Source organism: Petaurus breviceps, unplaced genomic scaffold, assembly GCF_028583685.1.
Source record: "Petaurus breviceps papuanus isolate PSGF00001 unplaced genomic scaffold, PetGlider_PUasm1.0 90903, whole genome shotgun sequence".
NCBI classification, from domain to species: Eukaryota; Metazoa; Chordata; class Mammalia; order Diprotodontia; family Petauridae; genus Petaurus; species Petaurus breviceps.
This window is the reverse complement of record NW_027187376.1, coordinates 12,654,866-12,672,012: the sequence shown is the minus strand read 5'-3', so window position 1 is coordinate 12,672,012 and position 17,147 is coordinate 12,654,866. Positions and strand designations below refer to the sequence as shown.

Sequence of the window (17,147 nt, the reverse complement as noted above, 5' to 3'; positions counted from 1 at the left end):
TTTTTTTGACACCAAAGTTGATTCTGTCTGCTCTACTCTGCTGTGAATGTACATTTTCTGTAGTTTTAAACCAGTATAGAATATATCTTTGTCCTCATTTGTTCCCTTTATTTCTTCATGCTTCTTATTTTTTATGATAGTAAAAACTCAATTGCTTAAATTTACTTAGCATGGAGTGGCTAGGTGGCACAGTGAGTAAGAGTAGGGAGGACCCGGAATGGTTCTGGCATCAGATACTTAACACCCACACAAAAAAACTGGCTGTGTAAACTTGGGCAAATTACTTAACCCCAATTGCTTTAGAATTAAACAAAACATTTACTTAACATATATTTAGCTATTCTTAGTCATTAGGTATTTGAATTGGGTTTCAAATCCTGCCTCTGGCATTTACTAGGTTTGTGACCCTGGTCAAGTCACTTAATCCTGTTTGCCTCAGTCTCTTCATGTGTAAAATGAGCTGGAGAAAGAAATAGCAAACCACTCTGGTATCTTGTCCAAGAACACCCCAAATGGGGTCACAAAGATTTGGACACAGATGAAACAACTGAACAACAGCAACAGATTAGACATAGTACTGATACAAAACATTTTCACATAAATAGCTTTTTTTCTTATTTTGTTTCCATGGATGTATTCCCGAAACGGCTTGGTTTAGTGCATTGATAGAATGTTGACCTAGGAGACCATTTAATCTCCTAGTGCATTTTCTTAAGTCTTTATGTGGCAGAGCACTTGCTAATCTGTATTGATAGAATGAAGAGATTACTATTATTTGAGAATTCCTTACACTGATGAAATCACAGTCTGATGGAATCTAGTTTTTAAAGAAAATGTCAGGAGTTGTAGATTTACTGGTTCAAAAGTGTCCACCTTGCTTTCAAAAAAGGTTGTACCCATTTGCATTGTTCTGCTCTGATGATAACATTTTTCTAGCATTCTAGAAATCCATGGGGAGAAGACAAACTTTGTAGGCTTTGTTGTGGAGGAAATAGAACTGGATTGGAAACCAGGTGACTGGTGTTCTACTCCTGGTTCTGCCCTAATCAGCTCTGAAGCCTCAGGCAAACCACTTTCTCACTCTCAGTGTCTTTCCTTATATTAAAAATAAAGGTATGGGGCAGCTAGGTGGAGCAGTGAATAGAGCACTGGCCCTGAAGTCAGGAGGACCTGAGTTCAAATCCAACCTCAGACACTTAACACTTATTAACTGCGTGACCTTGTCACTTAATCCCAATTGCCCTCCAAAAAGCAAAAAAATAAAATAAAGGTATTAGACTAAGTGCTTATGTAAGCTCTTTTCCAGATGTGAGATTCTAGGAATGTCTTGTAAGTAATAAACTTGACATCAAAAATTAGCCCTATACTTTGTTACCAATTTCTAATATTTTTGTGTATATATAAATGTATATGTACACACATACATATCTATGTTTACAGCTTTTTTAGTACCTAACTGGATTAATTTAATTAAAAACATTAATATTTTAAAAATATTTTTAATGTTTTTTTATTTTAATTTAATTAAAAAACATTAATATTTTCCTGTTACTTTTTTAGTCACTCTTAAAGCTTCAAGAAATCTACCTGATGTTGATCTTACTCAGCTTTATATTTCATTACTTATAATAGTACACTTGGGCATTAGTGTGAACCCTGTCTTCTAAATATTTTTTAGAGATAGACTAGACTTGTGATTTCACTGGTGTAAGGAAACTCTCGATAGCTTGCTAAGACTTTAAAGTGCAAAGACACTGACTTGTGTTGTCAAAATTTCCCCACCAAGGAGTTCCCTGTACCAAACCATTTATAAATATGTGTGAAGGTACCTAGTTTGCTTCAAGAGCCCTGTGCTTTTTAATTCTACATTCAGAGAAATACCAATTTATTCTTGTCAATCAGTAAAAAAGCACTGGAGAGAAAAAGAAAAGTCAGAAGATGGCCCTGCCTGCAAGAAGCTCACAATAAGATGGTGGGGGTGGGAGGGAAGGCACAGAACTGAGAGTCTGGGAGAAGCTTCCTGGAGAAGGTTAGAATTTACATGGGACTTGAAGGAAGCCAGGAAATTTAGGAAGTAGAGATGAGGAAGGAGAGAATTCCAGGCTTGGGGGGGGAGGGGGGCAGAGCCAACAGCAGAGTAAAAGCAGGAACCTCTTAAGCTCCCTCACCAACCACTGCCAATACATGTAAAATATGACTAAACAAATTTTAGAGCCACAGAAGCCACAAAGTGACAGGAAGAAACAAATCTCCCACTGAAGGTAGCGTGGCAGGCTGATAGGAAGGGTCTATTGCACCTGAGCTGGGAGCTGAGCACAGTCCATGAGCTAAGCTGGCCCAGACTTGGTGCCCAAAAGGGCCAGAGCAGACTTTGGGAGAGTGAATCACCAGCAGCTGTGGAGGTTTCCAGACTTCTCAACTCATAAACACCAAAGAAAAAATAAAAGGTCAGTTGGGGTCCCTGTTGATGCAGGGTAAGAGAAAAGTACAGTCACCAGGCCCCTGCCCCCGGGGTAAGAGGTGGCTACAGCTGCTGCCACATGGCTGTCTCCGGAGCTCCTGGCCTGCAGATTGTAGGGGGACGAAGAGACCATTCAGAAGGTAATCACTCTTGCTTTGACCTGCTTGGATCTGGGTAGCAGTCTTGGGTGGTGCTTGGAAGGAATGACAGTGTGCCAGAGCTTGTGGTGGCTGTAGAGAGGGCATCCTCCTCATAGCCCTGACAACAGCTCTGACAACATTTGCAAAATCCCCAGCAATTTGGGACACAGCTCTCCACTCTAGAAGCAGAGTTCTACCATGGCAAAGAGCTCAAAAGTCAAGTCATTGACTGGTAAGATGAGCAAGCAGAGGAAGCACAAACAGACCATGGAATCCTTTTTTGAGGACAAAAAGGATCAAAGCATGGAACAGGAGGAAGACAATGAAGTCAGAACTCCTGCATCAGAAGCTTCGAAGAAAAATATGAATTGGTTACAGGCCATGGAGGAGCTCAAGAAGGATTTTGAAAATCAAGTAAGAGAAGTAGAGAAAAAATTAGGAAGAGAAATGAGAATGATGCAAGAAAATCATGAAAAGTGAGTCAACAGCCTGCTAAAGGAGGCCCCCCAAAATACTGAAGAAAATAACACCTTAAAAAATAGAGTAACTAAGGGCAGCTAGGTGGGGCAGTGAATAGAGCACCAGCCCTGGAGTCAGGAAGACCTGAGTTCAAATCCTGCCTCAAGACACTTGACACAATTACTAGCTGTGTGATCTTGGACAAGTCACTTAACCCCGGTTACCCTGCCTTCCCCTCTCCAAAATGCAAAAAAAAAAAAAAAAAAAGACTGAAAAGGTGGAGGGAGGACTGAGTTACCAAAGGGCTTTGAAGACCAAGCAGATTTTGTATTTGATTATAGAAATAATGAGGGAGTCACTGGAGTTTATTGAGTTGTAGGGTGTTGGGATAGTTTGATTTGGTCAGACCTGGGCTTTAGGAAAATCACTTTGGCTTCTGAATGGAGGATAGACTTGGGTGGAGAGAAACTTGTGGTAGGCAAACCAATCAACAGACCATTGCAGTATAGTCTAGGCATGAGGGGATGAGGTAATAATAATTATTACTATATTATTATATAATTGGTATATTTGATTGGTACTACCAATCAAAAAATATAAATACATAATAATGTTATTATTAGAGGGGTGGCAGTATCAGAGGAGAGAAGGAAGCATATTTGAGAGATGTTACAAATGGTAGAAGGGATATGGGATGATAGTTCCGCAGGGATGAAAGGATTAAGTGGTTGTGGGCATGTTTGTAGGCAGTAGGGAACGAGCCAGTAAATAGAGAGAGAGTGAAGATAAGTGAGAGAAGAGATGATAGATGGGGCAGTCTGCTGCAGATGGGATGGAATGAGATCCTTGTGCAGGGAGGAGGGATTTGCTTTGCTAAGGCATGTAAAACGAGCAGTGAGGGAGAAGAGAATAGAAGGCATTTGAGGGATGGGAGAAGAGAAGCTCTCAGCAAATGACCCCAGTTTCCCCTTTTTTCCTAAGTAAATTCTTCATCCATGAAATACATTCTCGATTGTATGATGCCTTAACTTCCACAACTTTAGTTCTATAATTAAATTAGTCATCCCTCAACACGGTTTTAGGTATTTTGGGGATTGCCTGTCTCTAATTACGTGGGAAATTTTGGAAATTTTCAGCCATGCACATATGTAACAAAAACTAAAAAAAAATTAGTAATTTAGTAAGTCATAAATGCTGTATATTGTTCATTTATTTTATCAATTATTGCCATTAAGAATACACATGTAAATTCATTATAAACATTAATGATTAATAAATTTTGTTAAAAGTTTCAGTGCACTAAAGAACTATGGGCTATGCACTCTCTTTGGGAATACCTTCTCTTTATCTCTCTGCCATCTACGCTTAGTAATTTGATTTTCTTCTGCTGTGATCATCTTGTTTTGCAGTGAAGCAGTTGCTGCAGCTTCACAGGTGGCTGGGAAGACTGCAAAGTGTGTAGAAATAGTAATCTCACATAGAAACTGCAACTTTTTATGTGTGTAGTGTATTGTTTTACTTGTTTTTTGTGTTAAATAAATATCAGAATTATTAACAAATAAAGGTTTGAGGTGGGGCCTGGAGTTACTCATGATTTTTCACATGGTGGGGGCTGGGGTTCGGGGTTCTATATGGTTCTTTGCCCCTAGCTTCCCAAATGTTGAGTGTGTATATGCTCTCTCCTGTTTAACCTCTATTCTATTATATTTCTAATAATTACTTTCATTTACGTAGCAGTTCTCAAAGATTTACAAAGTGTTTTTTCCTCATCCTTTGTGGTTTCTTTTAAAAAATTCTTACATAATTATTTCTTTCTATAGGAACTATGTTATAGCCTTTCTCATAATAATTGATTTACCCAAAAAATAATTGACTTACATTCAAAGATCATAATCTTTATTAAAAATTATACCAGCTTGTTTATGAAAATGAGAATCGTGGTTCTGAGGTCTCTTGGAACATTTTGGTTGTGATCATGTTTTCATTCATTCCACTGTCATTCTTTGGCCATCTCTTCTGTGCATGGCACTTTACTAGGTTTTATGAAGGATATTATGTCAACTCTGTCCTCAAGGAAATGTAAACTATAAAATGTAACATAAAATATTAAATACGAATAAGTTGTCTATACCTCAAGGCAGATGAGTTAAAAGGGTTGCAGACTCAACTGCCTTTTGATACAATGGCTGATCTTAGTGACTGAGTGTGTTTTTGGTTTGTAGCATCAATCTGTTATCTGTGAATTTCTTGAAAACTTTTGTGTTCTGTCATCCTCTCTCTGGGACCTAATTCTAGTTAATCAGTTAAACCTAATCCATTTAACTATTTGACCTAATACCTTTTACTTTTCTGTTTTGAATGACAGTATTAAAATAGAATCACTTTAACATCTTTCTCATTTAAAAAAAGAGATCATTCATTTAGTTTTTTATCTCCTATTTATCCTGAATATGCATGCCTTTTTTATACCTTGATCCAAGTAGCCTACTGATTCTTTAGTTTGTCTCCCTCTTTTTGGACTCTTTAAAAAACTGGCATTTGAAGTTTCTTGCGAGCTGCTTTCTCTATATTGGGGGTGAGTGAGGGACATGGCTCTATGGTATTTCTGGTTTCTACCTGGCCATGATTTTAAAAGACTTTTCTGTATTTGAATGATACTTGCAAGCCTCACACCCACCCGCATATGATTTTTGTCCTGCAGCCTTGAAGTGACTGCTGGATGTATTTTTAGTTTGGGTTAACTTGAATGCATTTGTTTTTGGTCCTTGGGCAGCATGGTGCAATAGTTCTGGAGCGCCAGTTCTGGAGTCATGAAGATCTGAGTTCAGATTTGGCACCTGTAGCAACAAGCACCCCAGGGTGGCTGCCAACACAGGTTCTTAGATCTGCTTTTCTAAAAAAAAGCAACTCAAAATGGGTTAACAATCTTGCTTTAATCAATCAAACATATATCGTTTACCTAGTTCAGGGGGAAACTGTCCAACCATTACATACATCCATACCTAATCACAGTTACCAGACAGGGAAGCATCAATTTTTCAAAGCCGGGAAGGGCTCTCAGCAGCTGCCCAGAGTCTCATCTGGTCAAATCACACAACACTTCTCAACATGAGCCCCCCAAAAAAGTCTCACATCAGGGATTATATAGCCTTCTCCTGGGTCAGAGAATGTAACAATTCTCTTGACCCACAGCCCAATCACAAAGCACCAAGGTGTGGGCATTCCTGAAAAACAAACCTCCCACCACAGGCTCCTGGTGCACTTAACCTAGGGGCAGGGAAGATCTTAAATAATTTACATTCCTATAACAGGACCAGAAGTCTCTTAAGCCTTAGTTTCCTTCACTATCAAATGATTATACTTATTGGTGGTGCCTACCTGATAGGGATGTTGTACATATCAAATGTAAGGCTCTTCTTCAAATGTTCACTTAGAAATCTCAGACTTCCTCTGTGTTACGTGCTTTAAAACTTTTCAATTATTTACTTAAAATCTCCTTGTAAATTTTTTTTTAATGAAATAACTAATAACTTGGTTTTTTTTTTTTCTGTTGTCACAGTGACTAACTTTATGGTTATCATATAATGCATTGATTGGCCTTGCATGTGAAAATATTCTGCCAGTTTCTTTATAGATCATTATATTTGTGTTATTATTGCCTGACTTAGTTTTGAAGTTTTCCCAGTCATATATTTTTAGCTCAATCTCAGATTGGACAGGCTGTATTTTATATATCCCCATTATTCCATTTTTATTGACATTCCGGCACACAAAGATTCCATAGCATTTCTTTTCTATGATTAGGATTTTTAAAAAATTGGCATGGATTTCATTCATATACAGCCTTATTATACCTTTACCTTGGATGTGACTTTAAAAAATAGTCAATGAAACAGTGCACCTAAAAAGACTTATGGGTGTTTTTTAAATGTGCTAAACTTTCCCACATTTTTCCTTATCTCTCTTCTCAACAGATTTAGCCATGGAGTCAAACCCATCTGACCATCCTAGAGCAAGCACAATATTTTTGAGCAAATCCCAGACTGATGGTAAGGTGACGTTCATGTTCTTTTCTGAGGAGACTATGAAGACCTCACTTTTTTCTGTTATAGGTTGCCCCTTTTTGGCTAGGAGTTATATATCATTTATTCAGGATCATGATTTGATATTTAAACAATTTTCATGTAACAGTTATAATGTATGTGGTTTATTTTGTTTGCCATTGTATCAGTTAATATAATGTTATACACTTTACATATACAGGTTGTAGATAGGTATTTAGTCCAGCTCTATCACTTTGCAGGTGATAAGAGTTGGATGGAGACCCAGATAGGGCAAAAATTACTTGTCTGGGGTCACACAGATAACAAATATCAGACCTACCCCAAATCCTCTGATACTGAATCTTGTTCTCTGTCCACTGTGCCACAGTTGCCTCTACTAATCAGGATTTTGAGTAAAAATCAATTTCTGCTGGCTGTTTCACAATGCTACTCTGTCTCCATAAAGCAAACACATTTGTAAGATAGCCATAATTAAGGGTGCTTTCAAGCTATGAGAGCTTGAATCTGATGTGCTCACATAGGAAGTAAACCCATGATTTGGGACTTATTTAAGTACCATGTTGTGATTTGTGATCAACTGAGGTACCTACTGCCTGGCATTCATTATGACCCCTTGAGATTTTGAAGCTTTTAATCTCCCATTGACTCTGTCATAACCCAATAGAGTGACATGCCTAGTCCTCGGTGGGTGCTTTGTAAAGAAATTTCCCAAGTGGGAATGGGAAGGGGGAGGAGGGGGGCCCAGCCCTAATAGCTTAATAGCAAACATAGGCTCACATCTCAGATATGCTGATGTGGTGGCCGTACTATCTGTTTTCTCTTTTCTCCTGGCCTTTCTTTCCTTAATACAATTGATACAAAGCAGGATTTTTCAAAATGCTTTATGAAGTAAAGGGGATAGTCAGGTAAGGTAGAATAACTTGATAAAGTGTACATCAGTGGAAAGTTATCTTTGACTGTGTCTCCTGAACCTATTTCTGGTCTCTTACGAATTTTAGTTTAGGACAGTTGGCTTAGCATATGTCCTAAAGGTAGATAAATATCATTCTTCCCTTCAAGATGAGTCCAGTCTCTACATCCATCCAGTATTTTAGCCTAACCAAGCTCATTCTGTGTGGTTATAATTGGTTGTACCAATCTAATGCCCTAGTGCCAGTCTTTATCGTAGTTCCCTTAACCAGATGGTAATTACTGGTAACTTCAGGTCCTCTAAGATAATAGCCTTGTTTATCCCAGCAAGCTAACTTTAGGCTAATATCTCCTCTGTCTGCTGTGTGATAGAGATGAGAAATTCAGAATTTCCTGTTAACTTCTCTGCCATTTGCTTGCTTTCTCTAAAGTTGATTCCTAGTTCTTTAAGATTGTTGCCCCTGTGAAAAACTTGGCTAACATATTCCCCTTGTATGATTAAAGGCAGATAACTTGGATCCTGTGTTTTCCTTTTGAACACTGTTTTGTTGAATAGCATGTAAAATTGTTTGCAGAAATAAAAGTATAATATATCTCACCAAATTCCTTCTGGCATAAATATGATCTTGATACCTAAACCAGGGAGATGTAAAATAGAGAAAGAAAAGACCAATTTCTAATAAATATTAACAAAAAATTTTTTTCAATAAAGTATTAGCAAAGAGCCACTATAACATGTCAAAAAGATTTTGTTCTATGAGCAGTTTCAACTTACGCCAGAAAACTGTAAACATCATAGTCCTAGTAATAGAAATAATTATCAGTAGATTTTAAAAAACCCTTGGCAAAATTCAGTATCCATTTCTGTTTGAAAAAAAAAAACAACATTCTAAAACTTGGTTTCAAGAGGGTTCCCCAGGAAACTCTTAAATTCCCCAGTTGGGTTGGAAACCATATTAAAATGTAATTTAAATGTCAAATATTTAACAAAATAAATAAAAATACAGTACAACATAGAAAATGTTAATTTGTAGTTTACTAAGATAATGTTTAGCCTTCAGTGATCAGTTTCTGTTTCAGTTTGATACCACTGTTCAAATGCATATGAAATAAATGAAATTTTCCTTAATATGATTAATAGTATCTATCTAAAACCAAGAGTCAATTTTATATGTAGTGGGGATAAACTAGAGGCCTTTCCAAATAAGGTATAAAGCAAGAATGTCCATTATTACTGCTATTATTTGATATATAATGCTAGAGATGCTAACTATACCAATAAGATAAGAAAAATGAACAGGTAATAAGTAGAGGCAGAGAAAAAAATGATTACTTTTTTTAGAGATATTTAGTTAGAGAATGAGAGAGTCAGTTGAAAATTAATAGATGCAATTAACATCTCCCTCAATGTCTGCCTACCAAAAAATGCACAGAAAGTGTACACACACAAACACACACACTATAGAAAAATCGGGATTGAAAAATATTCATTCCTTATGAGTACTCTGAGCCAGCGTAATGAAAATGACAGTACTACCTAAATTTTACCTCCGCAGGAGCACCATAAAAATCTAATTATCAAAAGGGTACTTTGTAGAGCTGAAATTTTTCTGGAGGAAATAAATGAAAGTAATTGGAAAAGATAGGGGATCTAGCAGTCCCCAATCTCAAACTATTACAGAGCAATCACAATGATTTGGTATTAGTCAAAAAATAGAAAATTGGTTCAGTGTAACTAACATATTGGGTACACAGCAGAAGCAAAGGAACGTAATAACCCAGGGTTCTGCTAACCCAAAGATCCTAGCTTTTGGGATAAGCACTTATTCCTAGACAAAAACTTCTAGGAAAACTGGAAAGGAGGCTGTCAGAAATTAGGCACCATATTCCAGGATATGCTCCAGATATATGACTTAGGCATAAAAGGTTACATAAATTAGATTTGCAAAAAAGAAATTACCTTTTAGATCTGTTGTTAGGGGAATAGTTCATGACCAAATAAGAGATAAAGGGTCACAGGAAATAAAATGGACAATTTTGATTATATAAAATTTAAAAGTTTTTGCAGAAATAAAACCAGTGTAGCTAAAATTAGAAGGGAAGACAGGAAAAAAATCTTTTCAGAAAGTTCCTCAGATAAAGATTCCAAGATTCACAAAGTGTCCCAAAAATCTTACCGGGGTGGGGGATGGTTTAAAGCTTATTGAAGTTTAAAACAGCATTTAAACTTTTGGGACACCCTGTTTTAGGAATCAGCTGCTATTCCCCAGTTGACAAATGATTGAAGGATATAAACAAGTAGTTTGCAAAGTAAAAAATCCAAGTTATCAAATACATAGGATATAATAGTAATTCATATGAAGCCATTCACTTTATATCATTTAAATGTTACTATGATAATGATTATACTTTAGAAATGGAAGTTTCTTAACACAGACTTTAGGATCATGGATTGAGAGCTAGGAAGAACTTTAGAGACCATCTAGGCAGCTCTCATTTACAGCTGGATACCTGCTGCCCAGAAAGGCGGTTCCGTGCCAGAGGCCACATGGATTTAAGTACGTGACAGAGCAGGGAATCCAAATCAGGCTTTTGTCTAATAACCTTTTGTGTATATACTTTGTCTATCTTAAGTAAATCACCTCAGTTGCTCTAACCCCATTCTTCCTCAGAGGAAGCCAGCAGTTTCCCAAAGCCATTGACTAATCTTATTCAGACTAAGAAAAGTAAATGAATGGAAGGTTGTAGCTGTCACACTTCTTTATCAGTGTCACTTCAGTTTCTACACTGCCCCCAGCAGCATGTGAGAGTACCTAGGAACTAGGCAACATTAGTGCCTTTTTATCCACTTGGTCCTTATAAGCACTATAAGATTGCATGTCATAGATGATTAATTTTAAGATGAGTGTACTATTTTAACTGAAAATGCAGTGTTACCTTTTAACCGTTTAAAAAAATGATTTATTTAATTTGACAGTAACAGTGTAATATAGAACCATTGAATGACTGAGATACATGATGGAGCACACCTAGCTGTAAATCAGTACATTGGACTTCCAGTTGTTAAACCTAGAATATGACCTCTTTCTTTTTTTTTTCTTAAATTTTATGTTGCTGAGAAATCAGATGAGAAAATTACACATGCTAACCTAATTTGTTCTGCCTGTTTCACTGTGTAGACTGTCTTCCCTTTGTATCTGTATCTGTTAGGTCCCAAAGTGAAACTAATAATGTTATTACAGATTTCTTTTTGTGAGGTCCTTTCTACCTGTGGAGAAGCTTATCTTGTCTATTAGTTTTAGAATTTGTATTGGGAACTACCAAACAGAACAGACTTTTTATATACTATATGTTATGCAGAAATTAATTTATAATGAAATTAAATTCTATCTCTAATTTTGCATGTAACTTGTCTTTATGTTATATGTATATATATGAAATCAAGTAAACTTTCAAATATCACTAACTTTTCCAAGCTGTAAATATCAGAATTAATTGGTTAATTTGTTTTTATTCTTAGTGAGAGAAAAGAGGAAGAGCAACCATATAAACCACGTAAGTAAATGGCCATCCAAGTGTAATGTTGTTTGAAAGAGCAGTTAAGTAGCTAAAAAGTAAAGATAATCGTACCATGGTCCCCCGTGAACAGAAGCAGCCTAATACTGTTAGTTTCATAATGCTCTATTAACATCATTTTTTCTATGAGTTTTTCTACATCTCTTGCTGATTTTAATATCTTAATAGATACCACATGTATTAAAGGGAAAATATTTTTGGCTTAATATTTCTTCAATTTTAATATCCCTTTAAAAGTTGAATTTCAGAAACATTCCGTGGTTTAAAGACATGCATTGAAAATAAAAAGTAAGATAATCTAGATAAGTCTTTGACAATATAATTTTTTATACATCGGAAAACATGTTTTTTTCTGTCTTCTGGTGAAAGGTATTCAACCTGTGTGAAATACTGAATTTTCATTGATGGATAAACTCTTGAAATGGAAACTTAAACCAAAATGTTCTTGGCAAAAAAAGGAAAATGAAAAATAAATACGCATTAAAAAAAAAAAGTAGATAAAATAAGATCGATATGATAGGACTTCTCAGTGGAAGGGAACTGAGTTTAAACCAGAAACCTAACCATATTTCAAATTGTGATCATAATAGCTGTTAAGTAGGATTTTTATCTGCTTTTTACACTTAGCATACTGTTTTGCAACTTATTTGTGCCACATGCTCCCTCTTTTTTCCATTCTTCAAACATCTTAAAATTTCCTCTCTGAAAAATTTATGCTGAATCAGTAGAGTCAACGTAAGAACTTTCCTACGTAACTATTGATGAGCTGAAATAATTTTGAATAAATAAGCTCTCTACATTCTTTTATATAATTGTTATAGGGGTCTTTTTGAAAATGTAGATAGCGAAAGAGGAAGCTAGGTGGATAGAGCACTGGGCCTCATATCAAGAAGACCTGACACTTAACTAGCTCTGTGACCCTGGGCAAGTCACTAAAGTTCTGCCTCAGTTTCCTCCACTGTAAAATGGGGATAATAACATCTATCTCCCAAGGTGGTTGTGAGGATCAAATGAGGTAATATTCTCAGAGTGCTTTAGCATAGGGCATGGCACTTAATAAATGCTTGTCTCCTCCCCCTTTCCTTCCTTGGAAGGCTGATTTGTTTTGAAGTAAATTGAGTGGCCTTGGGCTCATTTATGTCACCCATGAACCAGAAATAAATGGCATGTAACATGTCTTCATTGACTCATCAGATCACCCTACCTCTCCCAAATATTAACTGAGTTGGGCTGCATTCATAATGCCCTACTATTTGCTATTCCATTCCATGTTGGGGGAAAGGGGAACACTTGATCTTGAATCTTTTGGCTGATAGCTTGGGAGAAGGATGAGTAATAGTGGCTATTCCCTTGAATGGAGTGATTCTCAAGACTCCTTACCAGAAGTTTCTTACAAGATTAACAATACGGTTATAATCCAAGTTGAATAATTTCATAATATTTATAGTATCTTTGGTTGGGATAGATTCAGTCTAGGGACAGACAGGTTGCTGATCTTTGTCCTAAGTCTTTAGGGGTTGGAGACTGGGTCTGTTATTTCTCTTTTTTTCCAGTGTTGTGTGCATATGGGAATTTCAATACAATTTGATGGCAATAACTTTTAAGAGACATCTTTATTTTTACTTTTTTGCTTTTTGGAGGGCAGTTGGGGTTAAGTGACTTGCCCAAGGTCACATCGCTAGTTTTTGTGTTAAGTGTCTGAGGTCAGATTTGAACTCAGGTCCTCCTGACTTCAGGGCCAGTGCTCTATTCACTGCGCCACCTAGTTGCCCTTAAGAGGTCTCTTTATCCTACTTAGTAACTTTAAAAAGGTCATAACTTAAAGAATTACGTGTGTTTGAGATTTTGGATTTCCATTTTATGAGGCAAATAGAATTATTTTTCCTTTCAGTACTTAAAAATTTAATATATGTTAATGATTTCTTGTTTTGACATAATCCCCAAATAGATATATATTATACCCCCTCTTTTGATTCCTCTCTGTTGAAAGTGATTGAGGTATGACTTCATGCCAGGAAGCAAGGGAGAAAGAAATGGAAGGTAATCTTACTGTCAAAGAAACTGAAGGAGCATTTTATCAGTTACTTACATGATGCTGATTATCAAAGATTTTAGTTACTTTAAATGTTACAAGCATAATCCAGAACTGCCACCAATATCAGGACAAGATTGGTTGTGGTCCCCATTAAGTTTACCTGTTTTCAAGGCAATGCAATTTTGTTAACTTTTAAATATTATATAATAGTTGGAACAAAGTTAGCCAAGTACTCCCTGCTAAAAGTATTCCCTTAATGAATAAATAAGTAATGTATAGAAAAGTATCACCCTGAGCAGTGTGGCCTCTCCTACTTTAGCATGATTTTTTTTTTACAAATAATGCAACTTAGCATGCCAAATTTAGATAAGAAAAGGCTCTGCCCCTCATGAAGCTTACAGATTTGAAGATGATTCACAAAAATGACATACAAAAAAAGATAAGGGAAACTCCTAAAGTGTTTTAAAATAGTCAATATTTTTGTTAAATGATCAGATGAACATTTTATAATATTCAAAACAAACCTCTTTCCTCCAAATGCTGTCAGAATTATTATAAGTAATCAGTTTTTGAAGTCTAGTCTAATGATTTAGTTTTTATGTCTTCCAAGTGGTAATTGCTTTCAAACTTAGTTTACAGTAAATAGAGGTGGATTACAAGTTTTTTCTGAAATTATAAGCTGAGGAACTAAAGTTTCCCATGTTTAACAAAGTGAATATAAATTCCAGGAGGATCGTATTTTGACGGTTTATTCATAGTTAAGAGATTCGTGTTCCTATATTGTCTGTTCTGTGCATATCATGATAATCCTTACATTTATATAGTGCATGTATGCCAAACACTGTACAGGTGTTCTATGGTTAGTATCTCATTTGAGTCCCACAACAACCCTGGGAGGCAGGAACTATTAGCCCCTTTGTATGGTTGAGGAAACTGAGGCAAACAGACATTTAAGTGACACACAGCTAATAAGTTTCTGAGGTCACATTTGCAATCAGGTCTTTGTGACTCCAAACCTAATGCTCTGTGCACTGTGCTGCCCCCTAGCTGCTCCCATCACATCATAATACAGCCTTAGAGCTTAAAGGAGCCTTGGGAAATAGATGAGGAGAATTCTCAGTGGGGTAAAGGGACTTGTCTAGGGTTACATGGCCAGTGTGTGTGAGAGGCCAGTCTGAAACCCAGCTCTTCAAGACTCTAAGGGCATCTATCTGTCCATGATGCCTTTCAATTCTTATTTATTACAATAAAATGCCCCCATGCGAATTTTATTTCAGCTGTTAGTGTTTTATTGCCATGAATATTTATTGTATTCAGTCCATATCGATATGTTAGAATATAAAAATAATTTTCAGCTCTTTTTCATTAATCCTTAAAAATCACAAATCTTTTTCTAAGATGTACCTGTGTTAAAAAGGAGATGCTAACAAATGTTTCATTGAGTCTCTACCTAGTTGATGTTTTAAAGGTACTATTCAAATATTTCTTTAATAAGTCCAAATTTTTATGTCTTTCATACAGTGATGCATTGTATTATCACATACTTAATACATTTATGGAATGTGTGTGTGTTACATGCAATTTCATGTTTTGAAGTGGGGGGGGGAATTTACCTTTAAAAAAAATTACCATTACCATTTCTCTTTATTTCCTTTCCCCTTCAGTTGTCTCCAGGGCAGCTCACTAAAAAATATAGCTCGTGCTCAACAATATTTATAGATGACAGCACAGTCAGCCAGCCTAATCTTAGAAGCACAATCAAGTGGTAAGTACAATTAAAGTGCCAAAGGTTGAGTGACAAATCACTCTTTCTTCATGCTAAAAGCAAATTTGGAAACTCTTTGAGCTCAGGTCATCATTTTTAGTCAGGGAATTGACCCTCAGCAGCTTGTTTCTCAGAGACTGGTTTCAGCTTCTAGGTTGATTTCCCAGACCTTAATATGGGATTTTATATTTATATCCTATGCCACATGAAGGAAGGAAAAAAAACTTAAATAAGCTGTCACAGAAAAACCTTTTATTTGATGCCTTACATTACTCATAACTCAAGCATTGGGAGGAATGAGAAGGAAGACATTTTGACTTTAAAATAAAGAATTTGTAGACAAGCCTCTCATTTTTTTTGCAAAGAACTATATAGCAGCTTACACTCCTTGATAGCCTACTTTTAGAAGGAATGACTTGTCCCCCTACTGGCAATACATTTCATTGAATTTCTGATGCTATTTTATGTGTCATTTTAAACTTGTGGATTTTTAAAAACTTGGCTTCATTTATCATCTTTCTAATTAAAAAAAATAAATTTGTGGTGTTAACCCTTCATCTTTCTGAGATTGTCTAACTGGGCCTTTTATTTTCCCCTCTATCTCTATTTAGACCTAAGTAGAGAATTCTTTTTTTACTTGGGGAAAAATGCTCAAAAGAGTAAATGAAAATAAGAAAACGCAATGATAGTCATTTACTATAGCTATGAGCATATATATAGTAAATGAATATATAACTCTAGTTCTCATAAAGAGTGTGAGTGTTCTGGTTCTGAAAACTATGTATAAAGGAATCCTATTCCAAGTATTCAGCCACAGGTACTTCAGCAGACCTTTTAACCTTTAAGTTCCCAGGACAAAGAGAATCCTCTCAGACAAAACTTTCCATTAGGTATGTTATCCTCACCTGAACATTGAATGAAAACTCTAGGTACACAGTGACAAAACTGGACACCTGTAGTGAGATTTTTGTAGTCTGTGCCATCCCTCACCTCTTCTTGCTGCAGTTTAGTCTCATAGCAGACAATATCTTCAGATTTGTTGTTAATTCTACATGTATTAGAATTCCTGAAGGTTAGGGAATGTCTGGATCTCATTTTCATACTTACAGGGGAAAAAAATTAACTCTTTCCAAGTTGTTGGAAGCCAAACGTGTAACATTATTCAGGAGATACCCCTGCCCAAATACTCCTTGTTGCCTTATCCCGTCCAAGAGTTTTCTTAAAGCCACCACTACATGCCCACATGTGTACATTTGCACGTCTGCACATATACATACATGCACATACATAATGACTACAGCAGACCTCCCCTCCAAACTTTAAGACTATTAAATTAAATCCATACTATATCATAGTTGCCGGATGAAATCCTTATTGTTTCTGTAGTAAAGAACTAAATTCTGATGTTTAAAAACGCCATAAATGGGCTTCAGTTTTTAAAACTTTAGTAGTTTAAAAAAAACCACTGCAGGAAAAATGATATGTTCTGGCTTATTGAAACTCTGAAGAGATTATTCTCTGTCATCAGTCAATGTTTGCATGCCTGGGTACAAAGCCTTATAATAATCTATATTTCTCCATTTTAATTAATACTGAGTCTGAAGCCACATGAAAGGCATTGAATAAAATTCCTTTTAGTAATGACAACTGATGGTGTTTTAATTTTATTTTTCTAATATTCAAAACCAAAAGTAGAAAACTTGTTCTTTGTCATCACAGTTGATTACTATGGAAAAAA

General features: G+C 36.1%; 1 protein-coding gene across 4 annotated transcripts in view; it reads left to right on the top strand.

Moving 5' to 3' along the window:
* CCNYL1 (cyclin Y like 1) overlaps positions 1-17,147 on the top strand; it is a 67,869-nt gene that overhangs the window by 23,752 nt on the left and 26,970 nt on the right. For 3 of the 4 annotated variants that reach the window (XR_011165890.1, XM_069075262.1, XM_069075261.1), the window contains exons 2-4: positions 7,035-7,109; positions 11,554-11,588; positions 15,309-15,409. Coding sequence is in view for 3 of the 4 variants with exons in the window: in XM_069075261.1 (XP_068931362.1) it covers positions 7,035-7,109; positions 11,554-11,588; positions 15,309-15,409 (211 nt within the window). In the remaining variant the exon portion in view is untranslated. Of the gene's footprint in view, positions 1-1,560; positions 1,648-7,034; positions 7,110-11,553; positions 11,589-15,308; positions 15,410-17,147 lie in introns of all 4 variants that reach the window. The other variant, XM_069075263.1, reaches the window with a different exon arrangement.